Below are 17,293 nucleotides of genomic sequence, written 5' to 3'. Positions count from 1 at the left end.
CAGCCGCCCGCGCCCCAGGCCGGGAGGAGGGCGACGACCCCAGGCAGAGCCCAGCCTCTCCCCTCCGGGGCAGCCCCCTCCTCATTTCCCGGAGGCGAGAGGAGGGCTGGGCCGGAAGATGGGGCCATCTCCGATGCGCCGGTCGGCCAGACCGGCCTCACCCTTCCCGTAGGCTCCTCCTCGCCTTCCCTCGCCCACTCGCCCCCAGAAGCCCAGGCGACCCCGAGGGAACGGAACGACCCGTCCCGGGCGCCCCCTCCTCACAGTTGCGACACCAGTAAAGGGTGGATTCGGGGCAACCCTTTCCCACCTCCCCTCCAGCCCCCTAGGCAAAGACCCGATACCCCAAGGCTGCCAGGGGCCCCAGGGAGGAGCGGAGGTGGGCCTGAGCTCGGGAGGGGCGCTCCCGGGCGCGGATGGGTCGCGCTGACCCGGGCCTTGGCAGGCCGGCCCCCCGTGTGGCCGCTGGCCCGAGCTCGGGTGGGCGAGAAGGGTCCTGACCGCCCCACCCACAGCCCAGGAGCCAGTCCCGGGACCTCTGAAGCGGCGGGGTACCACGTCCTCCCGGACTTGCACTTTGCAGCGGTCCTGGGCCTTGGGACAAGCCTGCTAGTCTGGATAGGGGGCACGATGGCAGGGGTTTGCTTTTGTCATGGGGGTGAGCTGTACTCAAGCCCCATCAATTACCTGTGCCATAGTGAGCATATTGAGTCTCACAGCTGGGTTCACTGGACTCCCCACTTCACAGCCAGATAAACTGAGGCTTGGGGAGGGGCGCTGGTGAGTTGCCCGAGGTCACCCCAAGTATAAGGGAAGGAGTAGCTCCTTTCCCGGTCCTTCTGGCCCACTGACCGTGCTGTTCGGGAAGGGAGGGGTGGGGCTGCTTTTGGTTTCTGGCTAATGCTTCAGGGAGCCTCTGACAGCCCAGTGGCCCTCCTTGGGGAGGATAAAAAGGGTGTGTGTGCGCACGGGCGCCAGTAGTCCTCTTTCAGGGGAGTGGAGACCCTTTGGAGGAGTGGGCTGGGCTGCTGGGGGGCGTGGCACGCCTAGCCCCTGCCCTGTGAGTGTGATGGCCAGACCGCCTTGCCTGGACTTCCTCGCCTCCTCCTGGACATCCTGCCACCTCCCTGCTGGCCCTTCCTGTCGTCAGCAGCCTCCCCTTCCCTGTCAGGAGCAGAAAGGATGTGGGGGGAGGAGCTGAGTCTGTCCTGGGGCCAGGAGGAGAGTGGTTGCCGTTCCCAAGTGCCCACCACCTGCCTGCCTGGCCCTTAGCCGTGTGCTTTCACGTTACCAGATTTGAGCCTTGAAGGTCGGTAGTAACATCTTCATCAAACAGATGAGGAAACCAAGGTGTGGTGAGGTGAAGTGTCATGCCCCAGGTAGCTTAGTGAGTCCCAGGCTGAGCCAGAATGTGTGTCCAGGTCTGTTCCAGCTTTCTTTCACAGTTGCCTGTCCTGGGGGCAGCACGTTCCGAGCAAGGGTAAGGCTGTCAGAAGCAGTGTGTGGGGTGCTTGGAGGACGGACAGCACATCCCTGCTGGTGGCAGGAGCCTTCCCGAGGGAGGTGTCCTCCTGTGATTATAAGGTTTCGTCAGGTGGAGATGGACTAGCGAGGAGACAGCAGTGTGGACAGAAGCAGGTGGTTGTGTTTGAGAAGTAGCAAGAGCTTAGGATCGCCCTGGGCAGTCTCTGTCTCAGGTGGAAGACAGGGTGGGAGGAGGGCCTCACTGCTAGGACTTGGTCAGGGGCACTAGGGAGCCATGAAAGGTTTTAGAGCAGAGAGGAGGCTGTGATCACCATTAATAGTGTTCATTGAGTTCATCCTGGCTGCCATGCAGACCTCAGCCTACTCTCAGCTGGTGCTCCTCCTGTATCCACCTCACACCCTCCTCCCCTGGCCCCCGTGCCCTGAGTCAGGGATTCATACAGGGCAAGTGGCACAGGTGTGTGACTGTGTGAGGCTCCAGGGCTTCAGGGAGCCGGGATCCTCTTCCACCCCTTTTGCCTTTGCCTGGGTGCAGCTTTACTCCTGGAACAGCCTTCCCCCTTGCCTGCTGGGCATCAAATTATATTTGGTCCCTTGTTTACTGTCTGTTTCCTGCAGTCCACCAGGGCAGGGGCCACAGCTCTTGGTCACAGCTAATTTCCTGGCCTAGAACAGTGCCTGATGCTTTAAAAAAAAAAAATTCTGCAAACACACTCTGAGCCCAATCTGTGCTGGGTCCTGGCAGGTAAACAGTGTGTGGCCCTGACTGAGTTGCATCTAGTCTAGCCTGTGAAGGATAAGTAAAGGGCCTCAAAATAGTCACAGATGCAACAGAGGCCTCCGAGAGGGGCCATGGGAGGGCAGGACAGGGGTCACTGGTGGTACGGTGAGTGGCATGGACTGTGAAGGGACCTCAGAGGTGGCCATTAAACTGAGTCTTAAGGCCTGAGTAGGGGCTTGCCTGGTCATCAGAGGAGGAGGAAGTCTAGTATTTCAGGCCAAGGACACGGCACGTGTGAAGGGTCCGCAGTCCTGGTGTGTTGTGATCGGCAAGGACTATGCAGTGGTATAAACACGGGCCCCTCAGCAAGGGGAGGCCAGGCTGGAAGAGTGTGATGAGGCTTCCCTGCCATCCTGAGGCAGCTGGACTTTGTTTTAAAGCCACTTGGAGACCAGGTGTGGTGGCTCATGTGTGCCTGTAATCCCAGCATTTTGGAAGGCCGAGGCGGGGAATAGATCACTTGAGGTCAGGAGTTCGAGACCAGCCTGGCCAGCATGGTGAAAACCCGTCTCTACTAAAAATACAGAAATTCGCCGGGCATGGTAGCGGGCGCTTGTAATCTCAGGTATTTGGGAGGCTGAGGCAGGAGAAACGCTTGAATCCGGGAGGTGGAGGTTTCAGTAAGCCAAGATGGCGCCATTGCACTCCAGTCTGGGCAGCAGAGACTCTGTCTCAAAATAAATAAATAAAGCCACCTGGAGCCGTCCCTGGAACTGTTAAGCAAGCCTGGGATACCAAGCCTTTCTGAGTGAGTCTCACCAGCCCGAGGGTGCGTAGAGGGGCTGTGTCCCTGGCTAGGTAGGAGGTGGGGCCATGAGAACCTGTCAGTGCTTCTGAAAGGCAAAAGGAGAAACTGAGCTTCCAGCAGGTGAAGAAGAGGTAGCGGGGCCTGAAGAGCCCTGTACGAAGGGGCATCGTGTGAGATTTAGATGATCGGACCTTTTGACCCTGGGTACAGGTTTCCCTGCCGGTTTAAAAACACATTGGTTGGCGGGGCACACTGGCTCACACCTGTAATCCCAGCATTTTTGGAGGCTGAGGTGGGCGGATCACTTGAGCCCAGGAGTTTGAGACCAACCTGGGAAACATAGGGAGACCCCATGTCTACAAAAAAAAAACCAAATACAAGTAGCTGAGCATGGTGGAGTGCCTATGTCATCCCAGCTACTTGGAAGCTGAGGTGGAAGGATTGTTTGAGTCGGGGAGGTTGAGTCAGCAGTGAGCTGTGATCACACCGCCACACTCCAGTCTGGGCAGCAGAGCAGGGCCCTGTCTCAGCAAAACTCAAATTGGTGACCTTCTATCCCCAAGGTCACTGTGTCATGGCGTGCCTGACATGGTATGTGATGTGTGTGTACTGGGCTCTGGAGGATCACCAGGCTTCTCCTTGTACAGACACGTTCAGTCCTGTTGGAAGCTGCGGGAGGGGAGGACTGCCTCATCATTTGCCACATCAGGCAGCCAGGACTCAGAGAGGGGGATGTGACTTAGGAAGGTCACAGCGACTCCACTTCCCAGGCAGCCCTAGAGGTTTCAGCCTGACAGCCTGTCATTCCTGCCCTGATCTCCCAGCCCTGGCCCAAGGACTTTCGCCTGGGGCTGCCCAGTGGTGCCAGCTCTGTGGGCCCAGGAAGCCTGACTCCTCCAGGCTAAGTGGGGGGTTGGGGAGATGGCCTAAAAAGCACAGAAATTTAGACCAGGGGGTAGATATTTCCTCAGCAAGTTTTTCCTGAGCCTTGCTGTGGTCAAGCCCCCTGCAAGGCCCTGGGGCCACAGGAGATCCCAGACTGAGGGGAAGTGGAGCCAGGTGTGGTCACCAATCTTCATTCTTAGTTTAGGATCGCCCTGGGCAGCCTCTGTCTGAGGTGAAAGATGGGGAGGGCAGAATACAGAGCAGCGGGACAAACGCAGCCCCAGGGGTTCGGGTTCTAGGCTCTGAGAAGAGCCTGTGTCTCTCCCTTACACAGGTATGCAGGGCGGGGCTGGGATGCCAACCTACTGGGTCCCCCGACTGTGGCTGTGGGGGGTTCTGGATCCTCAGCTGCCCCAAGCCCCCCTTGGTCCACTTCCTGTACCTGAGAAGGGGCTCCATGGGAGGAGGGTGGGTCGGGAGAGGTGGCCAGGCAAGGTGGCTCTGGTTTCCAGCTGCCACTGTCACCGCCCATCCCACTGAGCCATGCCACCCGCTCTCTGCACGCAACCAGACACCTTGGCCTGGTGAGGCCTCGATGTAGGGGCTGATAGGTAGGCTTAGAGCCATGGCAACAGGTGGCCACCTCCTCCTTGCCGGCGGCAGGAGCAGAGACTGCAGAGGGACCGGGACTTAGATTGGAGAGGTCTCCCCAGCAGGAAGGGAGGGTCTGGTGGTTGGCATCCACTAGATGAGCATAGTCAGAAAAATGCCGGGATGAGCAACTTCTTTATCTAGGCCTGGGTTGGGGTGCCTGACAAAGGTCCCCATGGGACATGCTGCAGCTGGCAGCCCCCAGACCCCGGGGCTGTGCCCCTCTGGGCAACACCCGGAAGGTAGGGCTTGCCAGGACTGACCTTTCCCAAAGAGATCTAGGTGGAGACCAGAGGGTTTCTGACCCCAGCCTGCGACTGGCTTCACCTCCCATAGTCTCCTGGAGCCAAGGAAACGGCAGGACTGGCGGGCCCATGGAAGGGTCTGTGGGGCACCTGGTCCTCGTCAGAGGGAGGAACTGGACAGTTCGTGCAGTGCTACTGGTCTGGACTGCCCTCTGAGCTCTCAGGGGGTCTCTATACAGGCAGAGTCCTCCCAGCCCCTCTCTCCCACTCTTGGGTGAGGGGTCAGCCGGAGAGAGGCCCCTGGGACATCTGGGTGTGTGTGCCAGCCACCCAGCCCAACTTCTCAGCTCTCCGAGTGCCACTATCAGGAAAGGGGCCAGGGCTGCCTCAGTGGCTGGGAGGCCTGCTTGGACTTGGGGGTTACCTAGGCCCTTAGCCCTCTTGGCTGGCTTCCCAGGAGCTTGGTCCCACAGGACTTGGGGACAGGGTGGGTGCAACACGTCCCCGTCACCAGCCCCTGTTGGCTTCCTGCTGGGCCCGACTCACCTCCCTCCTCATCTCCCCACAGCCCGATCTGCTCAACTTCAAGAAGGGATGGATGTCGATCTTGGATGAGCCTGGAGAGGTAGGAGGACTGAGGCGGGAGGGGAGGAGGCTGGCTTGTGCCACTGCTGGTCCCCTGAGCAGCCCAGGAGTGGGGGTGAGGCTGGGAGGGGCAGAGGCTGCCCATCAGGCTTCTGCCTCCTGGAGCAGTCTGCAGTGTGTAAAAGGGATCACAGCAAGGGGCCGTCTAGCCCCTCACCCCCAGTGCCCCATCCCTTGATTTCATCGAGGGTCTCTCGGCCCTCCCACCTCAGTAGGAGCCTGGCTGGGAGTCAAGGGTCTTGGGTGGAAGGTCTCATAGAAGCCGTCTGGCCCGAGCCACAGATTCACAAAGCCTGGCCTGAGGAGGTGGGGCTCGGCGCAGGCGCTGGGGTTTCACCCACCTGGAGCCACACTGGTTGAGTCAAAGCCTCCTCTAGGCCTCAGTGGCCACATCTGTGACATGGGCATAATGAATAATGGCGATTCCTTCCTGAATGGATAACAAGGTCACAGAGCTCAAGCACGTACAGGTGCCACACAGCTCCTGGCACTTACTGTGGGCTCAGCTAAAGACCCTTCCCTTCCTCTGGCATATGTGTCCTTGGAACAAGCAGGGACAGTGGCCGTTTCCCCAGCTCTGTTCTTTTGGCTGCCAGGCTGGCTGCCTGCCCACATTGCCTGGGCGGGAGCGTCTCCCCACCCCTGCCCTGCATGCGCCTGCCGCTCCGGTCTGCGTGCAGCCTGCATACCGGAGAGGGCTCCGAGCCAGAGGGGATTTCATTGTGTTTCCAGCCCACATGTTTTATTCCCTCCAGCCCACAGCCTTCCCTACCCGCTGCCTGCCCGCTGTCCCTGGCGGCTGCTCTCTAGGCTCACACAAAGCCTGGCACCCCGCCAGTGACCCCTTCCTGGCCTCCCCACCCAGGGTCCCCGGAGGGCAGAGGGATTACAGGCCCCACCCAGAGCTGGCCATTACTCATCCTCTATCACAGGGTTCTGGAATGTCCGAACTGGAAGGGCCCTGGGAGTTCAGCCAGCCCAACCCCTTGGTGCACAGACAGGAGACAGGCCCACGAGGGTGTTGGTCTCTTCCAGGCCTAGGAGCACCTGGGACAGACCCAGGCTCAGCGCACCTGAGGTCCATGGAGCTCCACCCAGCTTCCATCTCAGACAGTCATAGGCTAGGCCTAGGAAGAGCTAAAGAAACCACTTGGCATAGAACCCCTGTCCTACTTTACAGAGAGGCAATTGAGGTCTGCAGCAGCAACTCCGTTTACTTAGTGAGAGCAAAATGCTTCTAAGAGGCCTGGCCTCCCAGAACAAACCCAACAACCTGATGTCCATCCCTATGCCAACGGCATGACAGCCATACACACAAGAGAGGGTTAGGCACTGCTCACCTCACCAGAAGGTGTAGGGACTTCTTTCTTTCTTTTTTTTTTTTTTGAGGCAGAGTTTCACTCTTGTTGCCCAGGCTGGAGTGCAATGGCGCAATCTCGTCTCACTGAGATCTCCACCTCCCAGGTTCAAGTGATTATCCTGCCTCAGCCTCCCGAGTAGCCGGGATTAGAGGCATGTGCCACCAGGCCCGTCTAATTTTTTTTGTATTTTTAGTAGAGACAGGGTTTTTCCATGTTGGTCAGGCTGGTCTCAAACTCCCGACCTCAGATGATCCGCCCTCCTCAGCCTCCCAAAGTGCTGGGATTGTAGGCGCGAGCCACCACGCCCGGCTGTAGGGACTTCTTAGTAGCCCTACTTTACAGTTCAGAAGACTGAAGCTCAGAAAAGTGCAGACGCTTGCCTAAAGGCACACAGCGAAAAAGGGAACTCTTGGGTATAAAACTCTTTCTCAGGGAGGCAATGTGGAAAGAAGCAGAAGGTATCATCCTTGCATGCCCCTTGAAAACTTACCATCTTCTTGAGGAGAGAAAACTAAGTACTTGAAACAACCAACAGCACAAACAGGGCTTGGTGATGTGTGGGAACTCCGGGAGGGCTGGGGACCGGGTGACATGCACTGACCTGGCAGTGGGCGGGCTGCAACTGGCATTCCAGTGGAGTGACCAGAAGCCTAGAGGTGGGCTGGGCTTGGCATAATATTGGGCTGTGCTGGTGAAAGGTTCTGGTGCCCCCACCCCTTTCCTACGTGTCCTGTCAATGTAACCCCAGCTGGAGCAGAGACAGGCACTGCAGGAAGGCACCCAATCACAAATCCTAAACATACAGGTTAGTGCACTCTCACCCGCTGTGGATGTGGGTAGCCAGCCTACAGATCAAGAAGCAGACCATACGGCCGGGCACGGTGGCTCACGCCTGTAATCCCAACGCTTTGGGAGGCCAAGGCAGGTGCATCACCTGAGGCCAGGAGTTCGAGACCACCCTGGCTGACATGGTGAAACCCCATCTCTACTAAAAATACAAAAAATTAGCCGGACATGATGGCAGGCGCCTGTAATCCTAGCTACTTGGGAGGCTGAGACAGGAGAATCACTTGAACCCAGGAGGTGGAGGTTGCAGTGAGTGGAGATTGCACCATTGCACTCCAGCCTGGGCAGAGCAAAACTCCTCCGTCTCAAAAAAAAAAAAAAAAAAAAAAAAATCAGCAGATTGTGCCTGGCACTCACTCCTACCCCGGGGCTCCGTCCAGTCCTACTTCCCGGGGGACCTTTGTCCCTGACTATGGTGGTGATTTGGGGGAATATGGAAGAAGATGTGACATCCTGGCCCCACTGAGTCCCTGACTTGTTTACACAGATCATCACCCCTCCCTGTCTGCACTGGGTCCAGGGTGCCTGAGGAGCCTTGGCGATCTTAAAAGGGGCTCCAGGAAGGAACGGGGGGTTGTGGTTACAGAGGGGAAGCCAACCCATTTCACAGATGCTACCACTGAGGCTCAGAGAGGAAATGGAGGGGCTAGGTCTCAAATCGGCATTTTTTGCCTCCCCACCCCTCCTCTGTGCAGAATAGTCAGGTTGGCAGCCACGCAGGACACCTGTACAATCGCACACACTGGCTCTTTCATTCCATCCTCCTTACAGCCTCCCTCCCCTTCGCTCACCACCACCTCTACTTCGCAGTGGAAGAAACATTGGTTTGTGCTGACAGATTCAAGTCTCAAATATTACAGAGACTCCACTGCTGAGGAGGTGAGGCCGTGGGTGTACTGATGAACCCCCAGAAGGGCCTGGGGTGGCCTGGCTGGGGTCACTGGGGTGGGTCACAGCAGGGCCCACACGGACCATAGTGGGCCCTCATGCTCCAGGCAGACGAGCTGGATGGTGAGATCGACCTGCGTTCTTGCACGGATGTCACCGAGTACGCGGTGCAGCGCAACTATGGCTTCCAGATCCACGTGAGGCTGTGTGCAGCTTGGGGCTGGTGGTGGGCAGCGTGGCTGGAGGCCCCTGGGGGAGGTTTTGGTATTGAACATGGCTCACCATGGAGACTGGATCCCTGTCACTCATTTACCCCGAGGCTCTGTCCTCAGAGCCAAACAGAGCTGTGATGCCAACACTTAGCGTATCTGGGGAAGACGCTGGAGCCGGCAGGGCTCTTCCCAGGCCAATGGAAGGAAGGTTTTGTACCCGCTGCCCACCCCACACTCAAGACCTTAGATGCCCCTTTGGAAGGAAGGGCCGCCCTCCCCGGGGTCCATAGTGGGGAGGGAGTCATGCTCCTGGCCATGTGACAACCTACCCGTGCGGTGGCCTTACAGACCAAGGATGCTGTCTATACCTTGTCGGCCATGACCTCAGGCATCCGGCGGAACTGGATCGAGGCTCTGAGAAAGACCGTGCGTCCAACTTCAGCCCCAGATGTCACCAAGTACGTACTAAGCTGGACTGGGGCCTTGGGAGAGGCACTTTCCCTTGCGTCCCTGAGTGGATTTCTAGGCACTCACCTGAGGGCTGCACATTCTGGGCCCTCGTTTCTCTGTCTGGGAAGAGAGCAGTGAGCATTCTCAGTATCATCCAGAAGTACGCTGAGGGTTTGAGGTTTGATCTGCCTCCTCAAATGTGATGGGGCCTCTTCTCTTTGGTGGAGATGCCTGTGAGTCAAAAGCCTCTGCCAGGTGGCTGTGCTGTCTGTGCCGTGGGGGCCGTGTCTGAGCCTGTGTCGGGAAGGGGTGGTTAGGTAGTCCGGCCTTGGAGCCCACGCCTCCCGGGATGGGGAGCTCACTCCCTCTGGAGGCTGCCACGGGCACTGGGGCAGGAGGGCTGAGTTACCCAGTGGCAGAGTCCCCCACCGTATACACCCCAGATGCCTATGGGGTGCTGGGACTTGGAGCTGCTGGGCAGCGGGAACAGAGTATGGTATTAAAGGGGGCTGGGCTGGGTGTGGTGGCTCACACCTGTAATCCCAGCACCTTGGGAGGCTGAGATGGGAGGATCACTTGAGCTCAGGAGTTCAAGACCAGCCTGGGCAATATAATGAGACCTCGTCGCTACAAAAAATTTAAAAATTAGCCAGCCATGGTGGGAGGATCATCTGAGCCTGGAGGCCAAGCCCCCCAGCCTGGCCACACCGTGGCTATTCAGCCTTAGGCCAGAGGCTCTTTCCTGTCTAGGTTTCAGAGTCCCTATCTGTCATATTAGTGTGTCATGTCTGTACATGTGCGAAGATGTGCCCAGAGCACTTTGTGTACTCTGAAGTGCAGTGAGTTGGACTGTTACTTAGCGTATAGGCCCAGCTGCTTTAAGAAAGAAGCCCCGGGCACAGTCGCTTAATCGAGACAGATGTTTATGTCTCCCTTCAGAACAGCCCCGAGGTATGCAGACCTGGCCTGGTGGGGCTCGGTCTGCCCTTTCAGGGGAGCCACGTGCCACACCCACTTGTCAGGCTATAGTCACGTGGCTACAGGTAGCTCTGGGAACACTGCGAGTGTAGTTTTTGGCAGGGTGACCATGTACCCAGCTATGACTGTGGATAAAGAGAACTGCCATAGTTGTTCAAAGTCGCCACAACTTGTGTTCTCTGCACCCCGAGGTCCCTGCCTTCACCCCATCAGCAGTGACTGTGGGCATCCCCCTTGCCACTGTGAGCCTTGGGAACCCGGGACATTGTGTCCTACACCAACTCCTTGATCACCATTTGCAAAAAGCCCTCTGCCTGCTTTCCACATTCGCCCACCCCGTCCTCACATCCATCCTGTGAGAGGCGTTGCTGTCCCACATTACAGATGAGGTCACTGCAGCTCAAAGAGGGCAAAGAGACCAGCGTGGTGGCTCACGTGAGCCTGTAATCCCAGAGCTTTGGGAGGCTGAGGTGGGAGGATCACATGAGCCCAGGAGTTTGAGATCAACCTGGGCAGTATACTGAGACCCCATCTCTATCAAAAATTTTAAAAATTAGCTGAGCATGGTGGTGCCTTTCTATAGTCCCAGCTACTCCAGAGGCCAGGGCAGGAGGATCACTTGAGCGAAGGAGTTTAAGGCTGCAGTGAACTATGATCACACCACTCTACTTCAGCCTGGGCAGCAGAGTGAGACCCTGTTCCTTGAGAAACAGAAACAAGAGGGGCTGAGGGAAGCCAGGCATCCTGGTGGGTCCCTGGGCTGTGGAGTGGTGGAGCTGGGAAGTTCCCGGGCTCTGTTAACCAGGAAGCTTAGGTCAGGCTGCTTCCTTCCCTGGGATCTGCCTCCAGCCCCTGGCACAGGGCCTGACACACAGGTGTTGCTCCGAAAGTGCTCATTGCGGGACTCAGGAGTGAGGACCCACCTGATGTGGCTCTGCTGGTGCCCTAGGCTCTCGGACTCTAATAAGGAGAACGCGCTGCACAACTACGGCACACAGAAGGGCCCCCTGAAGGCAGGGGAGCAGCGGGCGGGCGTTGAGGTCATCAGCCGGGGTGGCCCTCGGAAGGCAGATGGGCAGCGGCAGGCCTTGGACTACGTGGAGCTCTCCCCGCTGACCCAGGCCTCCCCGCAGCGGGCCCGCACCCCGGCCCGCACTCCTGACCGCCTGGCCAAGCAGGAGGAGCTGGAGCGGGACCTGGCCCAGCGCTCCGAGGAGCGACGCAAATGGTTCGAGGCCACAGACAGCAGGACCCCAGAGGTGCCCGCTGGTGAGGGGCTGCGCCGGGGCCTGGGTGCCCCCCTGACTGAGGACCAGCAACATCGGCTCAGTGAGGAGATCGAGAAGAAGTGGCAGGAGCTGGAGAAGCTGCCCCTGCGGGAGAATAAGCGGGTGCCCCTCACTGCCCTGCTCAACCAAAGCCGCGGAGAGCGCCGAGGGCCCGCGAGTGACAGCCACGAGGCACTGGAGAAGGAGGTAGGCACCACGCTGGTTCTCTAGGAGGCCCCTTGCCCCCACGTCCCCCAGTCTCTGCATTCACACCCTGGTATTTGTCTTGCACTCCTACAGTGATGGGGAGCTCACCCCTAATCTGTGAGGATGTACCCCACACTGCTGCGAACTAGAATCTTCTTCCTTAGACCTTAGTAGTTTGTTTTTTTTTTTTTTTTTTTTTTCCTAGTTCTGCCCTTAGCTGCCATAGAGAAGGGAAGCGGGAAGAGAAAGGAGAGACCTGCCGGGCGCTGTGGCTCACACCTGTAATCTTAACACTTTGGGAGGCCAAGGTGGGAGGGTCACTTTGAAGCCAAGAGTTTGAGACCAGTCTGTGCGATATGGCAAATCCTCATGTCTACAAAAAAATACAAAATGTAACTGGGCGTGCTGGTGCATACCTGTAGTCCCAGCTACTTGGGAGACTGAGGTGGGAGGATGGCTGGAGCCCGGGAGGCAGAGGGTACACTGAGCCAAGATCAAGCCACGGCACTCCAGCATGGGCAATAGAGCCAGACTTTGTCTCAAAAAAAAAGAAGGGAGAGACCGTTTATTGTGCGTCTGCTGCACATGACCTCCCTGCCTGCACTGACTCATGGAATCCTCATAGCGGCCTCTACCGCTAGGGTAGACCTCAGCGGTTTTACTGACGGGAAAACTGAGGCTCAAAGATGTTTCCTCTGCCACCTACATGATGTGTAAACATCTGTGACCATAGTTTCCTCTTCCTAACCCTGTCTAGCCTTCTCTGGGCCAAGGCTCTCCCAGGTCATTGACCTGGCCATCCAGGAAACAGCCCAGCATGTCCCCTGACCACATCTCACTCCAGGGCTGCTTGCTCTTCTCAAACCCTGAGCCATTCCTAAGCCTTCCAGGGATGCTGGGCTTTTATCCGTGTGGAGCTGGAAGCCTGTGGGCTCCTCACTGCCTTCCACCAGCCCTGCCCCAGCTTCCAGGCCCCACTGACCACCCTTCTCCCTCGTAGGTTCAGGCTCTTCGGGCCCAGCTGGAGGCGTGGCGTCTCCAAGGGGAGGCTCCTCAGAGTGCGCCGAGATCCCAGGAGGACGGCCACATCCCCCCGGGCTACATCTCACAGGTAAGGCCAGGGGCTGTTTTTCAGGGGGAGGGGGCTGGTTTCCGGTTGCCGTGTTATCAGGAAACAGCTGAGATTTTGGGAGCCCTTCCTGTGTGTGCTGGAACCCAGGTGTGGGGCATTTGACATGCGTCATCTCATTTACTCTCCCGACAGCTGGTGGGCGTGATCACTGTGCCCATTTTACAGACAAGGCCACTGAGCTCTGAGAGGTTGTGTGACTTGCCTGAGGTCACCCTGCCTGCAGGTGTCAAAGGTGGGATTTGAGCGAGGGTCCGGCTGACTGCAGAGCCTGTGTGTGAGTCCCCGTGTGACACTCTGCACTTGGACCCTTGCCCCGGGGAATTTGGGGGCCAGTGGCCCCGAGAGTCACTCCCTGAACACAGGGAAATCTTACCAAGGCCCGGCAGGCCAGGCCCCACTCAAGGAGGTCTGCAGGACAGGAGAGCCTCCAGTGGCCCTCAGAGAATGCACTGTCTGCCTAGGACAGTGGTTCTCAATGGGGTCCATTTTGTCCCCTTTGGGGACATTAGGCTGTGTCTGGGAACACTTTTGGTTGTCACAACTAGGGCAAACTAACTCTCTAGAAAAAACGTGTGTGTGTACACATATATGAGTTTATTATACATTTTACCAATAAAAACAATGCTTAGTACACAATTTACAAATAAAAAATATATAATTTTATTGTGAATTTCATGTAGCAAATGGATTTTTCTCAAAATGCTTTCAGTGATTTTTCCATACTCTTGTATCCACAACTAATTAACAAACGGGGGTTCTTTTAACATGTATACTGGTTGACACTTTTGTTTATGGTAATGAGTAAGATGCGAAGACATTTGTCGAAACATTACTACTGTTCCATGTTGTGAGTGACTTCTTTGCTAAATCGGATAGTAGTTTTTTACTGAGAATATTTGAGAATTTTCTATTAAGAATATTTTTGCAATTTTTTGTTCTATTTACAATGTAATGGTTATAGATATGACAGACTTAAGTTTAATCTGCATTATTAACATTTTCTTATCACTTGATTAAGTCTAGACAGTCAACAAAACAATAAATCAAGCCCTGATGTGTAATGTTGACAAATTCTGCAGTGTAAATACTCCCACTGTGGCCAATGCTGCATTTCCAGCACAAAGTCCCTGGACACAGAGTTGGGAAGAGATGTCACACTATCCAATAGGATTTCCACCATGCAGATGCAGTAGATGTGATTGACCCCAAGAGCATGCAAAATAAAACACAGTGAAATCATTAGAAAGTAATAAATTTGAGCATCTGTTACCTTGTCTTTAATGTAGTTAATTTAATTATAAGTATATAAATTTAATTTTTAATGGCTGTGCTTAACAACTACATCACAGAATTCCTAAAAATTTGACAATCAGCTGTCTGTAGTTATCACACCTATCACACCATTATCTAAAGTAGAGAAGAAGGGGCCAGGCACAGTGGCTAATGCCTGTAATCCCAGCACTTTGGGGAGGCCAAAGTGGGCGGATCACGAGGTCAGGAGAATGAGACCAACCTGGCCAACGTGGTGAAACCCTGTCTCTAATAAAATACAAAAAATTAGCCGGGCGTGGTGGTGCACACCTCTAGTCCCAGCTACTTGGGAAGCTGAGGCAGGGGAATCGTTGGAACCCAGGAGGCCCAGGTTGCAGTGAGCCAAGATCGTGCCATGGCACTCCAGCCTGGCGACAGAAAAGAAGGCTGAGATCCAGGCCCTAGGCAGGAGGAGCCTTCTAGAAGTTTCCAAGGGGAGGTCACGTCATGAGGGGGCTCTCAGGAAGGCATTGACTGGGGCATGAGAAGGAAGACTGGTTGGTGTCTGTTGTGGAGGCCTTCAGTGCTGAGCTAAGAGTTAGAAGCTCTGGCCTGGCATGGTGGCTAACACCTGCATCTCAGCACTTTGGGAGGTGAGATAGGTGGATCACTTGAGGTCAAGTGTTCGAGACCAGCTTGGCCAGCATGGTGAAGCCCTGTCTCTACTAAAAAAAAAGCACAAAAATTATCAGGGCACAGTGGTGAGCACCTGTAATCCCCGCTACTCCAGTGGCAGATTCTCCTGCTGAGGCAGGAGAATCGCTTGAACCTGGGAGGCAGAGGTTCCAGTGAGCTGAGATCCTGCCACTGCACTCCAGCCTGGGCGACAGTGAGACTCTATCTAAAAACAACAACAAAAAGAACAAATCAAACAAAAAGAAGCTCATTCCACAGACTTTCGGAGGTTTGGGGTCAGACAGTGACATCAGCAAAGTGATGTCAGAGTGGAGGGGGCTTGGCAGAGGGCCAGGTGTAAGGTGTTAGGAAATGGCTGAAGGAGGGTGAATGTCAAGGGTATGGAGGAAGGAGAATTTAGGACTGGATGACCGGTTCTACAGAAGGCAGAGGGGCCTTTGGGGGCCCTGAGGCTGGGGCTGCTGCTACAGGGAAGCCCGGAGAGCGTCCTGGGGCCAAGTAGTGGATGGAGGTTCCACTGATAGAGGAGTAGGCAGGGGAATTGGTGTGGGACACAGAGGGCGTGCCTGGGGGCTTACCTTGTCCTGGGGAGGGGCAGGGAGGAGCCAGTGTTGTGCCCTGTAGCCCCCCACCCTGAGGCAGACAAGGGAGTTGGGGGCCCAACACCACAGCTGAAGCAGATGGGAGGACCTCCGAGGCCCCCAGCCAGGGGGCTTCTGCCTGCGCTCTGCTCTAAGAAGCTCCAGGGGCTACTTTCTGGTGGGAGGGGCTGGGACCTATTCATACCCACCTATAGTCAGAGCGGCTTCATCTTCCTCCATTTTATTTTATTTATTTTAATTGTTTTAGAGATGAGGTCTCTCACTGTCACCCAGGCTACAGTGCAGTGGCACAGAGGCTCACTGCAGCTTTGAACTCTAGGGCTTAAGCAATCTTCCCATCTCAGCCCACAGGCTACACTACCATGCCTGGCTAATTAAAAAAATTTTTTTGTAGACACAAGGACTCACTATGTTCCCCGGGCTGGTCTTGAACTCCTGGGCTCAAGTGCTTCTCCCATTTTGGCCTCCCGAAAGTGCTGGGGGTACAGATGTGACCACTGCACTGGCCTGTCTGTCCATTTTACTCATAGAGCCAGCTTCAGATTTCCTTTGGATAAAGGCTCTGCCACTACTATGAAGTTTAAAAGGCACTGCTTTGGCTTCTCAGCTTACAGGTGGCAAAACTGAGGCCCACAGAAGGGTGTGACCTTTGAGCTATAGGCAAACCTTTGTCTGGGGTCCAGGCGTTCTTGTCCCCAGGTGCCCCATTGGGCGCATCAAAGTCTGTCAGTGTTTCGTCCCGTTAGGGTGGGGTGGGCGGGGGGAGCAGGTGGGAGGGGAGAAGGGAATAATTGGCAAACAGAACTGAAAACCAGGCAGGTGGAGAAGTGACCCCAGATGTGGAGGGCGGCAGAGAAGAGGTGCTGAGTCATCTGTGTCACCCTCAGGCATGGGAGGAGGCGGCTGGAAACTCGGTGGACGTGGAGGAGTGACAGCTGGGAGGGATTCCCCAGCTGGTATCTCAGGCTGAGTGGGTGCCCTTCCTTCAGGGGTTGGGGGCTTGCTGCTGCAGGACAGCTGTTGAGTGGTCTGGGGCTTCACCCACTGGATGTCTGGTAAAGAGAACCCTTCCCCACTATTGCAGTGGGGGATAGAGGCATTTCTTTATCTTCTTTGATGTCCATGTCAGAGGTGGCAGCCAGGATCAGGACACCTTGGGCCACTCAGGGAGGTAGGTGAGAGAGTAGCCCCTGGCCGCCTAGGAGCCCCTCTTTGTCAGCTGAGTCCCATCTCCTGGTGTCAGCCCCTGCACCCCTGAGCTGCCAGGTCTGCCTGCCTAGTCTGGCCCTTTGCAGAAGAGCAGTGCCCACCCACACGTTGCTGGGCTCCCCAGTGGTGGGTGCTGGCATACTGACTCCCTCTGTGCACAGCGGCACAGCGTTCCCGTGCCCAGGGAGTCTCGGGGGCTGGTCCTGCGAGGCCTCCTTTACAGACGCCAAGACTGAAACTCAGAGGGGGCAAGGGGTTTATTCAGGTTTACTCCAAGGCGCAGCCAGGATGAAGACCCCCTGAGGTCCAAAGCCATGTTCTGTTGTCCTAAGCCAGGAGACATATAGAGGGCAGGAACAGAAGCCAGGGTACAGCCACCCCTGTCCCCACAAAAAGCTCTTGGCCCTCGCTCTTCCATCAAATCATCCCCTGCAGCCGGGCGCAGTGGCTCAAGCCTGTAATCCCAGTACTTTGGGAGGCCGAGACGGCAGATTACGAGGTCAGGAGATCGAGACCATCCTGGCTAACACGGTGAAACCCTGTCTCTACTAAAAAATACAAAAAACAGGCCGGGCGCGGTGGCTCAAGCTTGTAATCCCAGCACTTTGGGAGGCCGAGACGGGCGGATCACGAGGTCAGGAGATCAAGACCATCTTGGCTAACCCAGTGAAACCCCGTCTCTACTAAAAAATACAAAAAACAGGCCGGGCACGGTGGCTCAAGCCTGTAATCCCAGCACTTTGGGAGGCCGAG

General features: G+C 56.2%; 1 protein-coding gene across 1 annotated transcript in view; it reads left to right on the top strand.

Moving 5' to 3' along the window:
• TRIOBP (TRIO and F-actin binding protein) overlaps positions 1-17,293 on the top strand; it is a 98,707-nt gene that overhangs the window by 67,117 nt on the left and 14,297 nt on the right. The window contains exons 12-17 of the mRNA XM_011925681.1: positions 5,364-5,420; positions 8,419-8,526; positions 8,643-8,732; positions 9,096-9,205; positions 11,125-11,650; positions 12,651-12,761. Of these exons, the coding sequence (XP_011781071.1) occupies positions 5,364-5,420; positions 8,419-8,526; positions 8,643-8,732; positions 9,096-9,205; positions 11,125-11,650; positions 12,651-12,761 (1,002 nt within the window). The remainder of the gene's footprint in view (positions 1-5,363; positions 5,421-8,418; positions 8,527-8,642; positions 8,733-9,095; positions 9,206-11,124; positions 11,651-12,650; positions 12,762-17,293) is intronic.

The sequence above is a fragment of the Colobus angolensis genome, unplaced genomic scaffold (assembly GCF_000951035.1).
Source record: "Colobus angolensis palliatus isolate OR3802 unplaced genomic scaffold, Cang.pa_1.0 Scaffold65, whole genome shotgun sequence".
NCBI classification, from domain to species: domain Eukaryota; kingdom Metazoa; phylum Chordata; class Mammalia; order Primates; family Cercopithecidae; genus Colobus; species Colobus angolensis.
This window is presented reverse-complemented; position numbering and strand designations above follow the sequence as displayed.